This window comes from Diuraphis noxia, unplaced genomic scaffold (genome assembly GCF_037042655.1).
Source record: "Diuraphis noxia isolate RWA-SAM2 unplaced genomic scaffold, SU_Dnox_SAM2 contig0001, whole genome shotgun sequence".
Classification (NCBI taxonomy): domain Eukaryota; kingdom Metazoa; phylum Arthropoda; class Insecta; order Hemiptera; family Aphididae; genus Diuraphis; species Diuraphis noxia.
Genome location: NW_028301711.1, coordinates 7832025 through 7851874, shown reverse-complemented (window position 1 = coordinate 7851874; position 19850 = coordinate 7832025). Strand labels below are relative to the sequence as shown.

Sequence of the window (19850 nt, the reverse complement as noted above, 5' to 3'; positions counted from 1 at the left end):
AATTAAATGGATTAGGCAGGCTTGAAAATAGCTAGCCGAAAACCAAAGCGCAAAAGAAAAGGGAATGAGTATAACACTACGAATTATAAAATGGAACGCTAACGGGCTTGTACAACAAAAACAAGAACTTGAAGATCTTATGAATGACGAAAAAATTGACATAGTTTTAATTTCAGAAACCCACTTCACAATGTGGACCACTCTAAAATTACGTGGCTATATTCGACAGAACATCTGAGCAATCGCGCTCATGGAGGAACTGCAGTAATAATAAAAAAAACAATTTAACATTATGAACTTGATAAACAGATATTTTATTATTTAAATGTGGAACAATTAATATTTTTGATATAACTATTCAAAAACATAACTTGCTTTAACTTTGTCAATTTTTATTCAATTTTTATATTTTAGATTCTGAACGAAGTGCTGAATGTATTGATTGTACAATGATGTGTTTTTTTTTATGTTTGTTCTTGTGTCTGTGTACAGCATAACTAGTCGAAATAATGCTTCAATTTCAAACTTTGGGGGTGGTTTCCGATGTAAAAGTGAATATCCTTGGTGCATTATAGAGGTCAAGAGTAAACATTTTCCAACAGTTTTCAAAAATTCGAGAAAAACAAAAAAAAAATGACAGAAAAACGGGAAATTTTTACGCAAAACCAGTTTTCGACGAAATCGATTTTTTTATATGGTTGTAATTCAAAAAATACTCCTTGTAAATACTTGAAATTTTCACCAAATGTTTATGTTAGTGCTATCTATATACAGTTTAATTTTCAAAAAAATTTGACTTTTTTGAGTTCTTTATAGACCACTGAAATTTTCGATTTTTTTGAGAATTTTTTTGTAAGTATCGGTAAAAAATTTTTGGATCACCAAAAAAACTTGAAAATTAAATACAAGATTCCTTATGAGTTGTTCTTATTGTAGCTAAAGAACATTAAAAATCGTAAGTCACAATTTTTTTTATAAGCATTCAAATTTTGAATTTTGACATAATACGCAATAATCACAAAAATTCGCAAATTGATTTAAGATAGAAATTCATAAAACATTTTCTTTATAAATCTAAGATTTTAAAATTTAATACAAGATTCCTTGAAAATGTGTCAATCTTTATTACAAAAAAAATGTCCACCGGATATTCAAATTAAATTTTTATTAGCATTTGAATTTCAAATATTGACAAAAATTCGTCAAAACCATGAATATTTGCAAATTATTTTGTAGTTCAAAATTCATAATATTGTTTGTATTTATATCTAAGGTTATACAATTTAACACCATGTTTTCCATAAGTTTTGCTTCAAATAGCTATAGAGAAAATTTGAAGCGTCATATAGGAAAAATGTTTTGAGCGTTTGAGTTTTAAATTTTTATGAAATCGCGTAATGATAACGATTTATCCTAAAACCAGGTATATGTATATCTATGATAATATAAAGTATTATGAATTATGATAACTACATGCAATGTTTTTGGAAAAATTGATTAACCATGCCTTATTCAAAATGCGTCCTAATTGAAAACTAATTTATTTGTTTCAAAATAGAATATATGACAATATTTAAATATAATATATCCTAGACTGACAAATCATCTCCGTTCAGAATCGTTTTCCGTATACAATTATACCTATCATTGCATTCAAATTTAATCCCATCCATTAAAGTAACCTACGGTACAGCAGAGCGACATACACGACTTACCCGCTTTTTTTTTTTTTTTGAGCCGTTTAAAAAAAATATGTTTAACAAGATGGTTATCTTACAAATTTTAAATTCTTAAATGCCCAAAATTTTTTTTTGAATTTTGAATTTAAATAAAAAAATGAATTTTATGCCATCCAATCACAATTTCCATACTTAGTATTGTAAAAAAACCCGCTTTTAAATATATTGATTTCCCATGGAGATATTAAGGGTGATACGGGACTTATGGGACATACTGTAGGTATATGACTTGTAATTTATATCTAGTATGTAAAATATGTATAATTGTCAAACATAATTATAAAGAACTTTAGGTCGTTTAAATAATAAAGCCCCATGGTATTTAAAAAAAATAAATAAAAATTGTAAATATTACTTAATTATCGATAGTTAACTTTTTAATTTTAGTATAACACAAACTTATATAAATATATAATAGATACTCACTTTAAATACTGATCCAGATATCCAATACCTAACAATTTCATGTTCATTGAAATGTTTTTCACAGACATATGTATTATTTGAAATTTAAAAATCTTTTCGAGAAATAGCTTTAGTCCATTTATTTCTCAAAATAAGATCTTTTGGTACACAAAATTGGGATAAAATTTCTTTAAAATAGTTTTATAATCAGATGTGCATCCCACAACACAACACTTAGCCATTTTAAAATTTACGATATACGAAAATTGACGACACTCGGAGACTCGGACACTACGACTGCGATAGCGACATAATGAATAAAGATACAATATAAAAATTAACAAAAAGTGGTTATCACCTATCTGCAAACATATTATTTTGATTTTTGGTGCCAAATATGAAATAATATATTATTGTCATTGAAAATAAAACGTAATTTTAAAGATGGAAATACCAAAAAAATTCTATCTGATGTAAAAATGTTCAATCTATTATTTAGGTACTTAACAATTTTTATGTTATTGTAATGGATTTCACGCAAAAAAATAAAAACTATAATATTCTGTATTAATTATATGTTAAAGTCGGGTAAATGACAACTAGCGCGAATTGTTCTCTATAAACGCCACCGACAATCCAACGCATGGAATACATTATCGTCGTACGCCAACCTGTGTAGATAACCATACTACACAATAGTTTATCTCCTTGTTTATGGTTTATCATTATCATAAATCGTTTATGTATAAAGAGAAGTAACCATACATTTTTTAAATAAGTTGGATATACACCAGAAGACAGATAAATTAAATAATATCATTAGTAGAAAGGATAAACTATTAGCAGTATTTTTAAGTATAAAGTTAGTAATTCTATATTCAACGAATGTAGCACGATTTTTAATCATTTTTATATATTTAATTATTTCTTCACAATTAGATGTACTGAAAAAATTAATATAGATATCATATTGACTTTGGGATTCTGTTTGAGTCTCAACAAATACAGTATAACAATGATAGTAGTAATATACCATTATAATGCCGGTGCATAAGATAGAATTTTAGAGCACGCTTATTATTATAGATGATCGAATTCATCGAGTTCCCGTAATTAGCTAATGATTTGTAATAGATAATCCGATGTATTTACTACAATATTATAATGGATGAAAGTAATCGGAGACCAAAAATTTCCGTTTCGTTTACACCACGTAAATTCAATTCGTTAAAATAACGATATTGGTATTATTTTCCACGCACTTCAGGCGTAAGGAGGTTGATAGTTTACTGTGATCACAGAGAAATTATCTCGACACAAAAGCGAATCTAATATTACATTATATTTCGTTGTTCGTAATATTAGATAATGTTCAAAGAAGATTAATTTCTGAATGAAATCTCGAACTACTTAATAACGATTTTCTGATAATGTTTAGTTGACAATACTCGTTATTAAATTATTCACTGATAACTTTTAATAATTTTATTACTCTACAGGTATCTATCACACAAAAACGTATCTTGACGTTCGAAAATTTACCAACCGAGTAATTCGTATGTCAACCTAATGGTGATCCGTGCGTGATCGTCTGTCACTTTCGCTAATCACAATCCGAGACCTGAAAGGGCCAGAGCGTTGTGGATTTTTGTGTGTATATTTTTGATGCAAGAGAAAACAAATAATAAGAAGAATATTAATAAAGAAAAACCCATGATTCAATATTAAAATACGATGGTGTGTATTAGTGTTTATAAGTAAGATGAGAGTAGAGAGTGTGAAGAAAAATTGGACCATTGAGAGATTGAAATCTAAAACGTATCTACTATTATCAATAATACTGATTTTTTTTCTGAAGAATCGATTTTCTTTTCTCCTTTTCTTCAAAAAAATTTAGTTCACTGAAACTTATTTTTAAGTATAAGCCCTATTTTTGGGAATTTAAAAATGTACAACGATCCAAAAGTATTTTTTGTTATGATTATTCTTTTACATTTTCTTAATCTTTTTATATGATGTAAATATGAAAAAAAAGTGGAAAAGTGGATGTTGCTCTGCTGTACAGTAGGTTACAAGTGGGTTACTGTAATGAATGAAATTAAATTGGCATCCAATGATATTATATCTTTGCATACAAGAAAGAATTATGAGTGGAGACGGTCTATCTGTCTAGGATATATCATAGATTATTAAAAATTTTCAACTCTTAAATTTAAAAAGAAAAATTTTTATGTCGTCAAAATTCAAACTTTGAATGTTTATAAAAAAAATTGTGACTATATATTTCATTAATTTTTAAACTGCTATTGTAAAAATATGTTAGGTGCCTCGTATTTAAATTTCAAATCTTAGATTTAAAAAGAAAAACTTATATGAATATCTAACATAAAATAATTTGCGAATTTTCGTGATTTTTACGTATGTTGTCAAAATTAAAATTTGAATGCATGTAAAAAAAAATTGTGGCTATATAGGTATTTTTTTTATTTTTCAACTGCTATTGTAAAAATATTTTAGGAACCTCGATTAAATTTTCAAATTTTAGATATAAAAGGACATTTTTTTATGAATTTCTATCTTAAAATAATTTGCGAATTTTCGTGATTTTTACGTATGTTGTCAAAATTAAAATTTGAATGCATGTAAAAAAAAATTGTGGCTATATAGGTATTTTTTTTATTTTTCAACTGCTATTGTAAAAATATTTTAGGAACCTCGATTAAATTTTCAAATTTTAGATATAAAAGGACATTTTTTTATGAATTTCTATCTTAAAATAATTTGTGAATTTTCGTGATTTTTACGTATTTTGTCAAAATTCAAATCTCGAATGCTTAAAAAAAAAAATTGTGCATATATATTTCTTTTATTTTTCAACTGCTATTGTTAAAATATGATAGGAGCCTTGTATTAAATTTTCAAATCTTAGATTTAAAAAGAAAAACTTTTATAAATTTCTATCTAAGATGATTTGAACATTGCCGTAATTTTTACGTCTTAAGTCAATATTTGAACTTTAAATGCTAATAAAAAAAAAGTCATGCCAATGTATTCTTATAATTTTTTAATCACTATAGGAATAACTTATGAGGAACTTTGTAATAAATTTTCAAGTATTTTTATAAGGCCAAAACAATTTTATCGACACTTCAAAAAAAAATTTTCAGAAAAATTGAAAATTTCAGTTGTCTATAAAATAAATACCTCAAAAAAAGTCAAAATATTTTGAAAATGTAATCATGCAAAGAAAATGCATATCTAAATAACTGGTAATTTTCAAGTATCTACGACTTATACTTTTTGAAAAATAACAAATATTTAAAATCGTTTGAGGATAAATTGTTATCGTTATGCTATTTCGTAAAAATTTAAAATTCAAACCCACTTAAAATTTTTCCTATAATGATGCTTCGAGTTTTCTCTATGGATACTCGAAGGAGAACTTACAGAAAACTTAGGGCCAGTTGTACCGTCTCTGATTAAAGTTAACCGGAGTTTAATCGGCCGAATTTGCACGGTTAAATATCTGTTATCAGCTGATTAAGCGTAGTCGAAGTTTAACCGTAGACGGTACAACTGGCCCTTAGTGATGTATTTTTAATCCTTAGTTATAAACACAAACATTTTTATGATTTTTCAACTCCAAAATTATTTGCAAATTTTCCCGTTTTTTACAGATTTCGTAAAAATTTGAACCATAAACGCTTATAAAAAAAATTGTTACTAACAATTTTTAATTTTTTTCCGCTACAAAAAGAACAAATCATAAAGAACCTTGTATTAAATTTTCAAGTTTTTTTGGTGACCCAAATTTTTTTTACCGATACTTCAAAAGAAAATTCTCAAAAAAATATATAATTCGAAAATTTTTGAAAGTTAAACTGTATATAGATAACACTAACATAAACATTTGGTGAAAATTTAAAGTATTTACAGTGATTAGTTTTTGAATTACAACCATATAAAAAAATCGATTAGGTCGAAAACTGGTTTTGCGTAAAAATTCCCGTTTTTCTGTCATTTTTTTTCTCGATTTTTTTGAAAACTGTTGGAAAATGTTAACTTTTGACCTGTATAATGCACCAAGGATATACACTTTTACATCGAAAACCACCCCCAAAGTTTGAAATGGAAGCATTATTTCGACTAGTTATGTTGTACACAGACATACAAAAAAAAAAAAACACAGATCATTTTAAAGTCAATACATTCATCACTTCGTTCAGAATCTAAAAAAACACACACATATCATTGTAAAATCAATATTCAATACATTCCGCTCCGCTCAGAATCTAAAATTACATTTGGATTTTGTAAATTCTAATTACACTTTTTTCCAAATGGGTAAAACTTGTTTACGGTAAACTGTAAAATCGATCATTTTTTTGATATCTATAATTGATGAAAACTATACATTGTATTATTAGAATAAAATCAATAACCACGCCTAGGTACCGATATATCGTAATAATATCATCTCATTATATCTTTGTAAAATAAAATTATTAATCAAACATGTTCACCTCAAACTTTTTTCCTCTAGTTTTTCTTCTATATTTTTAAATGTTTAAGTTTACTTAAGACCATATTGTCCTAATATATATGATTGTACTTCAATTATTTATGGCATTTTAATAGTGTTATTTGGGCTTTGAACTTGGCGATACAAACGTTATTTTATTGCAAAATTGTTTTGAGTTAACAATGAAAGTTATATTTGTCTATGTAATAAATGGAATTTTAATTTTTAAGTCTATAAGATAAATATTTATATTTCCAGATTTCTTCTATTACAAATTTCCAATACAATATTCGCCTTTTGAGGAGTCAAAATATTATTATTGTAACTTGTTTTTAGCCGTTGTACCTTGTACATATTATGACTCTGCCATAATATAGCTGATATTATTGTACCGAACATGCGATTGCGTTAGCATAACATTGTTCATAGAGTTTAAAACGTTATCAGCAACTATAGTATGGACCTACTATAAATACACAACATTATTATAATCACTTGCAGACACCAAAACTAATCTAAAACAATGTAAATCATGAGGGCGGAAATTATAAAAAAAATATACGTAGACTGTAGTATAATACATTATTACACTACTACCATGCGTATTACAAAAAACCTACACAATGATAATAATAATAATAATTTGCGTAGAACGACTATCATAGGTGGATAGCAATTTATTATTATGCAAGGTTTATCGTTTTTGATGTTCGGTATATTTTATGAAAACAGTTACGTAAGGTTATCGAGTGATTGAAATATTTATCGACCACGGTTATGGAGATTTAAGTTATCAAATTATGGCAAGAGTCTTAAAGTGTTATGAAAAATATGCTATTGGAATATTTCATTTAGGTATGTGGGAAATAACAATAAAATACAGTTTCTTGTGTCCTGTCACAGGACTCTTGTGGATTTGGTCCTAGCGCTTGGCAGATTTGTTCAGATGTGGAATTGGTTACGATCGTGGTAAAAAAAAAGAATTTTATAATTTAATTTAATTTAAAAAAATTTAAATAACAACGAATCAAAAAACCTTCTAATGACCTAGTTTACGATGTATTTTTGTTCAAAAAAAAAAAAATAAATAAATAAATAACTAAAAATGAAATAAAAATGTTTATCATATTTCGAAGTTACGGAAAGCAAAATTTTTAAGAGTTTATTTATTGTATTAGATACTAATAAATAATTTTCAAAGTAAATAGAATTATTATGTAGTGTACTATCATAACCATAACTTGTACCGAACGTAAACTAAAACATGTATTATATATACATATTATATTTAAAATAAACTATAAAGATTTAATACCCGTAATAATTAGAAGTATTTATTAATACCAATAAAATATATCTAATGTAAATGTGTAGTTGTTAAATATTATCAAATTTTACACCAAGAATTAATAAAAATTCAATAATAATACCAAAGTTAGATTTTTTTACATAGGTACATATTAGAAGTTCATTACTTCAAGTAATGTGATTATGTAGACACAAGAATATAATATCAGATCCCTGAAATCAAAATAATTAAAATTATTGATTTAAATTTAAATTTAACTAAGTATATTTTAATTTTTTTTTGATTTTTAATGGATTTTTAATATTATATTAGGTTCTGAACGTATGGATGTATTGGGTTTTTAATGATATGTATGCAATTTTATTTTATCTATCAATAAGATTTGAGATATTAAAAATAGTCCAATTTTCAATTGTTTAATCTCGAGATTAAAATTATGAATACAAATACAAAAATTATATAATAATGTTGTTACCTACATATTTACTTACACGATGTTTTTTGAACATTGATGGGGTCAGTTTAAATTGTAATAATGTAGTTTTACTTAATATACTTCTTAAATATAATAAATTATGTGGTAAATATTATAAACTCAGTCTAATCTACTGATAGGTTACCGACGATAATTATGTCTGACCGCCTGGGAATTAAAACAAATAACTCGTTACACAGGTTATGTATTTGTAAAGAGTTATCGGTACTGTTACTAAGAATTTAAACGTTAAATATTAATTATGAACAAATATGCAAAAACCCTCGAAATATGCAAAATATGCAATATAAAATTTGGTATTTATATTCGGTGTGATATGAACCGTGCACATTTTAAACCCCCATAGACGTGCATACACTTAGTACGAACATGCAAGTGCATATAAATCCGGGCTCCACTATAATTACCTTTTAAAAATATGTAAAAATACTAATAAAATTATGTCTATTGTCTGTATTTATAGTTATAATGACTGCTAAAATAATACAATAGTAGTTAGTAGTTTGTTAGATACCAGGTACCCACACAAAAAGTTTGTATCAACGATTTTAAAAACATTTAACACAATTTTAACCAGCTAAAAAACCTCAGTACCTACATTTTACGTAAATGTACCTACTTTTATCCGTAAAATAGGATACACATAACATAAGTAGGTAGAATAAATGTTTGTATGCCACATGACATGGACATTGGAGACCTCTAGAGTAAAAAGAGTCTCAAGCATTTTAAAACATGGTATTAATGTGTAATATTATATAAATATTCGAAACATCTGCATTTCATTATATCTGTTGTAACATAAACAATTGACCGAATGAAATTTAAATGATACGACATTGGCCATAATATATAAAAATGTCTCTCCGTCATTAGGTAAGTGCGTATTGTAACAATATATACCTATATGTTACATACAATGTCCGGAATTGTACATTTCGCAATTTGTACAGTGAATTTTGTACACATCGCGAATTGTACAATGTTGCTGTACAAAGTAACTACCTAGATTGTACAAGTTTCATTATACAATTCGCGATGTGTACAATAATCACTGTACAAATTGCGAAATGTACCTTCATTGTTCAAATCACAAGATTACTGCTAGTTTTAAAGTCTTAATTATTATTAACAAATAAATAGAAATACTGGATATTTTAATATAAAGTTATATAAATTACAATATAATAAGTGGTATGTTTTAAAAGTATTTTCTTAACAAATATGTATTACATATTAGTAGGTATATCATATAAATTTTTTTTTTTAAGTATCTAATATTATTTTCAACTTTACTCATATTGCCCGATTGTATAATACTATAATCACAATAATATAAGTTGAAATATTGCAGCAGTTCCGATTACAATGCACTAGTCCGTATTAAAATCTGTTTAAATTATATTTCTGAACGACTCAACGACAGTACTTATCGTAAAGTCGTTTAGATAAACTTTATAATTTTTATTGCATTATACCTTTACTAATATGTTGGGAATTACCCGTTTTCGCCAAAATTTGAAATGACCGATTCCGCCATCGCCCGTTTCCGCCAATTTAAAAAAGGTTCGATTCCCGTTTCCACCAATCTACCTGCTATGGAATAATAATTATTATTATTCATAGTTCATAAATTTTAAGTGTTTTGGTTCATCGTCGATCGTAAAAATGTTTTAATTAATTTCAATTCACTAAAACTACGTACACATGATGCGTTAATAGGTACATAAGAAGATGTTAGATACAAATGAGCAATAAGCGATAGTCATAGTTGTACACATTAATCTATGATAGTGGCGACTTTAAATACACACATACATACAATATATATTAGGCACCTATCCATACATACTCTATAAAATATATATTTATTACTTAAATATGGAATCATTGTATATTAATCGATAAGATTGAAACTACCGATAAGAACATTTTTTACTCCATAAAACTACTATATCTATTTATGAATAAGTGACCTTTACTTTATTATTGTACTTATTAAAACTATATAACAAAATATTATGTAATTATTATTTGCTTTATTATTTGTAAATATATTTTCCAATATTTAATATTATCATATTATATACGACGTACAATTACTTCAAGTTGAAAATAATACGAATAATACTGCAATTAATTCAGAATATTAAAATATAATACATTATATTATTATAATATAAATAATTATAATAATTTTACCATAGCAGGTAGATTGGTGGAAACGGGAATCGAACCTCTTTTAAATTGGCGGAAACGGGCGATGGCGGAATCGGTCACTTCAAATTTTGGCGGAAACGGTACATGCCCAATATGTTAGATTCCACATAATGTGGGAAAAACAACTCATATGACTATAAGAGATGAAATTATACATCTTATTATAGATTCACGTATTTTATTTCATATCACAATGTTTACTGTGTACACTGTACAGTAATATGTAGTTTTATACGATTTGTAATTTTTATAATATGTTTTTAAATGCTGTGATTTGTTCTATGATTATAGTTTACTAATACGTAAAGACCAGGTGCATCTAATTATATATGATATACTAATATGTAATATTTGTTAAGAAAATACTTTTAAAACATACCAGTTATTAATTATTATATTGTAATTTATGTTTTTAAATTTTGTGATTTGTACAATGAAGGTACATATCGTAATTTGCACATTGATTATTGTACATATCGCGAATTGTATAATGAAACTTGTACAATCTAGTTGCTTTGTACATCAACATTGTACAATTCGCGATGTGTACAAAAATCACTGTACAAATTGTGAAATGTACAATTCCAGACATTGTATGTAACATATATACAACTTCGCGGTATATACCTACTATATATTAGCAGACTAATCGAAAGTGCAATCATCCCCCATTTGTTCTTTGTTTAATTTGGCTTATCAAATTCTAGGTTTTGACATCTATTGTTATTGTTATATTATGGTAATAAACATATTATCATAAAGAAGAAGAAGAAGAATGATCATGGTGAATTGAATAATAGCTGAAGTTGATGGAGAATATAAAGTTGAAGTTGGTTGGTTGATGTGAATGGGATTAACACTGCGGATTGGTATCAATATCATTCTTGAATTTGTTGAAAAATTATTGAGATCGTACGTTTGATAATTGATCGAGATAATACAGTATATAAAATATAAATCAATATAATTGATTAATTAATTAAATTATAAATAATAATGGTAGCCAACCAGCGTCACCCATGACAAAAATTAGTTTTTTTTATATAAATTTATTTGTAAAAAAAGCGGGTAAGTTGGTATCGCTCTGCTGTACATTGGGGGTGGGGTGGACCTCTGACTAGGGTAGGTTAAATTTGAATGCAATGATAGGTATCATTGTATACGAAAAACGATTCTGAACGGAGACGGTTTATCTGTCTAGGATATATTATAGATTATTAAAAATTTTCAAATCTTAGATTTAAAAAGATAATTTTTTATGAATTTCTAGCTTAAAATAATTTGCGAATTTTCGTGATTTTTACATATGTTGTCAAAATTAAAATTTAAATGCTTGTAAAAAAAAAAATGTGACTGGATTTCTTTTATTTTTAAACTTCTATTGTAAAAATATGTTGATGCCTCGTATTTAAATTTCAAATCTTAGATTTAAAAAGAAAAACTTATATGAATATCTAACATAAAATAATTTGCTAATTTTCGTGATTTTTACGTATGTTGTCAAAATTAAAATTTGAATGCATGTAAAAAAAAATTGCGGCTAGGTATTTCTTTTATTTTTCAACTGCTATTGTATAAATATCTTAGGAACCTTGTATTAAATTTTCAAATCTTAGATATAAAAGGAAAATACTTTATGAATTTCTAGTTTAAAATATAATGTTATAATTATCAAAATTAAAACTTTGAATGCTTTAAAAAAAAAAATATGCATATATATTTCTCTTATTTTTCAAATGCTATTGTAAAAATATGATAGTAACCTTGTATTAAATTCTCAAATCTTAGAATTAAAAAGAAAAACTTTTATGAATTTCGATCTAAGATAATTTGAGAATTGCCGTAATTTTTACGTCAATATTTGAACTTCAAATCCTAATAAAAAAAAATTATGCATATGTATTCTTATAATTTTTTAATCACTATAAGAATAACTTATGAGGAACTTTGTATTAAATTTTCAATTATTTTTATAGGGCCAAATCAATTTTATCGACACTTCAAAAAAACATTTTCAGAAAAATTGAAAAATTCAGTTGTCTATACATTTCTCAAAAAAAGTCAAAATATTTTGAAAATTAAATCATGTAAAGTAAATGCCAATCTAAATAACTAGTAAAATTTTCAAGTATATAAGATTTATACTTTTTGAAAAATAACAAGAGGATAAATCGTTATCGTTGCGCTATTTCGTAAAAATTTAAAATTCAAACGCACTTAAAATTTTTACTATAACGATGATTCGAGTTTTTTCTATAGCTGCTTGAAGGAAAATTTACGGAAAACTTAGTGTTGTATTTTTAATCCTTATAGTTATAAACACAAAAAATTTATGATTTTTCAACTACAAAATTACTTGCAAATTTTTGCGTTTTCGACAGATTTCGTAAAAATTTGAATTATAAACGCTTATTAAAAAAAAATTGTGACTAATGATTTTTAATTTTTTTAGCTACAATAAGAACAACTCATAAGGAACCTTTGATTAAATTTTCATGTATTTTGATAGGGCCAAAAAAATTTTATCAACACTTCAAAAGAAAATTCTCAAAAAAATCGAAAATTTCAGTGGTCTATAAATAATTCAAAAAAGTCAAATTTTTTTGAAAATGTAACTGTATATAGATATCACTAACATAAAAATTTGGTGAAAATTTCAAGTGTTTAGTTTTTGAGTTACAACCATATAAAAAAATCGTTAAAAGCTAGTGTAGTTGATTACGATTTCCGATTTTTAATTTTTTTGGTTTCTCCAGATTATTTCAAAAAGTAATTTCTGGAAATTTCTCGTCAATTTAAGTCTAATTCGCCATCAGATGAAAATAATTCTATAAGTCACGGCTGATCGAAATAAGGTTTTTTATATTTTAAATAGTGAATAAAGACGCATAATGAAGGTAAGCATATTGATTGGTGGATCATATCATGATTATTATTATTGTTGTTGTTGTTGCTATCGCACCCTTCGAGTTTTTTTCATCATAACTCATTATGGGTTAGGTATCATAATGATATCGAGTATTTTAGTATGGGAAAATAATATGATATGGACACGTGTAATATATTCATATATATATAATATATATTATATATATATATATATATATATATATATACTGCAGTTACACGGGTCTGAGATAAGGCGCCACGTCTGAGGTCTGACACACAATTTCCGTAAACAAGGAGGCGATATTCCCTAGTTGATTGAACATCAGACACTGCACAGCGTAAGTCACGTGTGATACTCACTCAAACCACACTTTCAAACATTTTTGAGAACGTTGTGTGATATTATGGTAGATTGGGTCGTTTGTTAGGTCAGTGGCGTTTCAAAACGTATAGAATTTCAGTAGAAATTGAGTGGCCAGCGTACGTTGATTCATACTATTCATAGCTCCTCTATGCATATTGAACATTTTTCGTATCCTTCCCTCCTCTACCCTAAATATAAAAATTGGGTTTTCACAATAAATACAAATTGAGAATGAGCTCAATCGTGCTTTACATTAATGATTGCTGATGGTAAGTTATGATTTAGTGAAACGGCAACTTATGAGCAGGTACAAGAACATAATTGTATGGTTATTCTGGTCGTCTTCTTGTAATTACCATGCTGTAATACTTATGTTAAGTAACAATTTTATTATTTTTACAAGTTAAGTAAGCTATGATACGAACATGCAGAATTTCCTTTTTCTAAACATATTTTAATACGACACAATAAAGATAAACTATAATGATACTATGATATTTTTTTAAAGTAAATACATACATTGTACCATTTGAGGATTAGGTTTGCCAAGATGTACATTGGCACTCTTATTTTTTCAATGTTTCTTGCTTGCCATACAAATTTCAGGCGTACCGATGGTCAATTAATACAAGTTACCATATTTTATGAAAACCATAACCAGTGAGGACCTTTAACAGCTGGTAATAAAATAAAATGTATGAATTTATTTATGTGATATAATAAACAGTATGAAAACAGTACATATCTGCTATGGACAGCTGTTCATTTAACGAAATAATAATACTAACTGTTTCATGATATCACTGTTATTTCTATATTGTTTATGATGTATATAATATTAATTTTATATAATTATGAAGAGAAGTAATACGTTGGATCCTTACCAGCCAGAAGAAACGGCGCTAGGATTTGCGGGGCTCCGGGCAAAATTAATAACAGTCACATTACATATTATCCAAACTAACTAATTTCTGAACAGTATAAAATATCATTTAAGAACTGCGGGACCTTGATTATAATTTTAAAATCACGGGGCCCGGGGCAACTGCCCCGATCCCCCCCCCCGCCTCGCACCGTCCCTGCCAGCCAGTCCTAAGTAGGTTAGCCAGTACAGACGGTTGTGCACTTGTGCTTGTGGATTGTTAGGCAGTTGCGTGACCTATCAATATACAGCGAGTGGAATATATTTTACACTCGTTGTATAATACTTTAACGTGGTGAATTAGACCACTGCCAGCACGTGGCTTAATTAAGTAGTGACTGCCAGTTGAATTATGAGTTGGTATATAATGAAATATAAAGGATCAACAAATTCTCAAAATGGCTCTGGGCACTGTAATGAAAAATTGCGCCCAGAAATTACTGTTACTTCCATGAATGTTTTACGTTTCCTACTCCCTTCTCCCTATGTAGACCAAAAACATGTCATGAAAATAAATTGTTTAAAACAAAAGTATATAACGGATCGACCCAGCGGTCATGTCCGGGCTGAGTTTGATTGTCTTTGAGATCCGAAAGGTCGGTGACCGCTGATAACAATAGTCATTATCAAATACCGAGATTTGCTCTCTAAGTATTTGTTGGTCTGACGTGTTATACTGCCGTATATCATATAATATTTGAGTGTCGACGAAACACGTGAAACCTACTATTGTGATGGCTTTTTAAAACACATTGACAGAATTTAACTATTGTCACGAAAGCCATCGTACATAATGATAACGATCATATTATTGTCACTTGAGAGGAAACAGCGTCGGCGTAATATATCATATTGTGTGCATGTAAATAATTTTGATGATGATAGTGATAGGAACAATACCCTAGGATTATTCTATTGCTGCGGTGGTGAAAATCCACCGAGAATTTAATCTCGTAAATGTTGAATTAATTATAAGCCCAAAAGTATCCCAGATTTAAATGCGTTGTTCACGAAATATTTAATGTATATATTTCCAAGAATACCAAGAAAAACATTATATTTTACAATTTTTTTTAAGCCCCGGAATGCACAATATATATTGCTGCGTTGATCACGAGCACACGTCGTAGTCATAACAATGTTCAGACTTGTAAAGTACCTACTTGAGTAAAAGTATTCAAATACTTTTTAAGTACTCAAATACGTATTCTAAATACATTTGAAAAAAGTACTTGGGTATTTGAATACTTTTTTCGTCTTACTTTTTAATTATTCTAACTTAATTATTCTTATTCTAATTAATTTAAGTAAAATTAGAGTTTTAAAATAGAAATAATAATTTAGTTGATTAATAAATAATAATTCAATTTATCTATAAGGACATTAGGCCAAGGAAAAAAGATAAAACATATTTAAAAAAAAAAAGTATTTGAAAGTATCTGTAAATACTTTTTAATAGTATTTGTATTTGTACTTAAATACTTTTTTTTCAAGTATTGAAATACGTATTTTAAATACTTTTGAAAAAAAGTATCAGTATCTGTACTTGAATACTTTTTAAAAGTATCTTTTACAAGACTGACAATGTTAATATTGTGAGTAGTCTTACCGTTTTGTAATCATTACCGTCTCACATGCCACGCATTAAGTGATAATTGGCATCATAATAATATTACGATAATAGACTTAATTATGAGACAAAAATCAATATTGCTTTTCGTGCGATATACCACGACAGCGTGGTTTCGTATAATCTATTATAAGTCAATAACTAGGACTGGGACATAATATACACTTAACATTGTATCCCAAAATTTAATGAGTTATGTTCATATTTTCGAAAATTTATTTATGTACTTACTTTTGAATGATAATAAAAATGAACAGCTGCTGATGAAACTATCGTTACGCGAAACGGTCATACAACTTCGTACATAACTGCTGTTTTTCTGAAAATAAAATATTTAATTCAGTTGGGAACATCCGATAGTATTATTGTGTCCATATGATGAAAAAAAATAATAACACGGGAATTCACATTAAAAAACAGGGAACATAATCTGTTGACGCCACAATCAATGCATGCACCTGCACACCATGTCCACCACTAAAAGCCCGATAAGCTTATCTGTCGACCGACTGGTCACGGCGGCGGCGACTCCGCGTATTCTCTCGACTCGACCAGTACAGGTGACGTAGCCGCGACGACGTGTGCGTGTCGTCCGTTGCCGCTTTGTTTTTGGCAGAAAAGCTATTATTGCCGTGCAAATATATCGCCGTATGTAAACGTACTTATTCGCCCGTCCCTCGTCGCAGTGCGAACGTTTACATTATTATTATGTATTAAGTCGATGATCATCGCTCGTCCGCAAAGTGCGCAACGCGACTCGACATATTCGAAAATACTATTATAGTACGTGAGTGTTGGCCATTAGTATTATTACCGGCTGCCCGTCATTATTGCTACGTCGACAAGTTATTACGCAACTGGTCCAGCGGTTCCACCACGACTCACACACTGCAATCCACGGTATCAGGTCGTACTATCATTGTGTATATTTATTATCACTTCGGGATGTTTATATAATATTAATTGTTATCGTTCTGTATTCGTATTATTGTTGAATTATATTATTATTTAAATTATTATTATAACGATCGCATGTGATCCGAAATTTATTATATTATTATTATACTATTACATTATTAGTATAGTATTTTGTACTTACGGTGGTCGTTTGTGACCATATTATTACTAACATAGGTTAAGACCTCATTTGTATTATTATCTGTATTTCAAATATTATTCAATTATTTGTCATATTGGTATTCGCTTGTTTACTATCCATATTTTAATTCCTGCTGTTGGCAATCTCCTGATAAGTTATTTGTTGGGCGTGCCAGCCGAAACGTAATCAGTCCAGTGTACTTTTGCAGAGTTGAAAATTCATCGTTAGGAAAAAAATAAAGAGAAAGGGATCTCGAAATATTTCATATTTTTGGATAATGATATGAAAGTCAATGGATCGGAAAACAGCAAATTATGTAATATATAAATTAGAAAAAACTGTGCTCTCATTTTGACATTTTTTATTATTAAAATTAAAATATAATCTAATAATTTTTTTAATTATTCACGTGCCAACTAAGAGCTATCAAGTTTTAAAATTTTTTTTTTCATGATCTCTGGGATATAATACCTTTCTATGTACTTATGTAAGATTCAAGCATCTGAATGTTTAAGCAATTAATAATAATTTTAGTTAGTTTGAATTTATTAAAAAAAAAAAAAAAAATCAAATGAACTTAAAATGTTGACACATATAAACTATGATATAATGTCATACGAAATATAATAATCAATATATTATATAGAATAATTTCAGGTAATTTTATAATTATTCCACAAAACTATTTACCTATATCATTCTGCGATATGTCGGATTTGAATCAGAAGTAAATTATCAAAACCAATTTTTATGGTATAATAAATACTATCATAATTTTAAATTAATACACTTGAAATCGGTCATATCAATAGTTTGGGGTTTTATCGATTCCGCCGTTTTAATATCAATTCCGCCGGCTATCGATTCCAGAGAGCTTTTTTATTTATTGATTCCGCCGGCTATTAATTTTGGTGGATATTTGTTTATGTTGATTCCACTGATTGTATTTTTTTTAACCAATAGTGTAGGTATAAGATCACTTAGTTTACTATATTTTTTTAAAAATAATATACCTATTAGGATGTGCTTTGTTGAATTGAGCATTCTCTAATATTATGCTTTTCTAATAATATCAATGTACCTACAACAAAAAACCAGAAAATTTTATAGAAATACTACTTTTTATTACTATTTATTATTGTGTATTGAAGCTTACTAATAGTGTACATATGTATTTGAATTAATTATTAGATAATTAAATACTCTTATTATAGGAATTCAGTAGGTATAACAAACATCTCGTACGTGGACGGACCTAAATAATGGGATAAGTAGGTACATATTAGGAAAAACATAATGACCGGCTCGTTATAACCAAATATTTATTTAATAATTCCTTGTATTTTATTATTTTACCTGTTAGAGAATATAGAATTCATATAGGTTTATTTTCAAAGGAATAACCAAACAAGTTTGGGGTCTGTCAGACGTTTCTCTAAGCTTTCCAAAAAAAAAAAAATAATTAATTAATTAAAAAAAAAAATTACAAATAATTTCTTGTGTGGATATTTAAGTTTAGAATTTGTACGGTGTTGTGGGGACTTTGTACGGCATTTTTACGAATTCTCATTTTTAATTTTTAGAAGAATTGAAGAAATGTGAATGTTGGAAACAATCTAAATAGATAATAAAAAACTTAATGAAGATGAACTATAACTATTTGTTTAACAGAAACCTGGTTTAAAATGAACGGTTAGTATGAGATATCAGTCTCTGTATACTATTGATACATAAATTACGTGACAAGTGATGGTTTTTATCGACTAACAACTCGAGATAGAGTTCTGAAGCAAATATACGCCAGAAGTTAGTATACAGTATGTCAGAAAAAGCTACTACAAATTGACGAAGTTCCAACAGACACAGAAGTTAGTGAATCATAATAGGCGCTGAGTACCAGATAATGACTTCGACTTATAGAAATATTCGACTTATGGAAATTCGATATATCGAAATAACTTAATACGTAAGTCCAATACTGAATGATCGAGACTGAAAAAAAAAATTCGACATACAGAAACTTCGAGATACCGGAGTTTGAGATACCGAGGTTTCACTGTATTATCCGGATTCAATTCCTCTTCCAGATCTACCTCTAGTGGTCTTCTTTCCCTCCACCATCTGTCACAATTGAAAAACATGTGCTCCGCGTCGTTGATCACCTTCTGGCAGTCTGCACAAGTCGTGATCTCCAATTTTCCGATCCTGTGCAAGTATTCTCCAAAGCATCCGTGGTTGGACAGGAACTGCGTCAT

General features: G+C 27.8%; 1 protein-coding gene across 1 annotated transcript in view; it reads right to left on the bottom strand.

Annotated features, from left to right (window-relative positions):
* Window positions 1-19850, bottom strand: part of LOC149059397 (uncharacterized) — a 27367-nt gene extending 7517 nt beyond the window's left edge. Inside the window, exon 1 of the mRNA XM_089224007.1 lies at window positions 19611-19850. Within this exon, the coding sequence (XP_089080133.1) occupies window positions 19611-19850 (240 nt within the window). The remainder of the gene's footprint in view (window positions 1-19610) is intronic.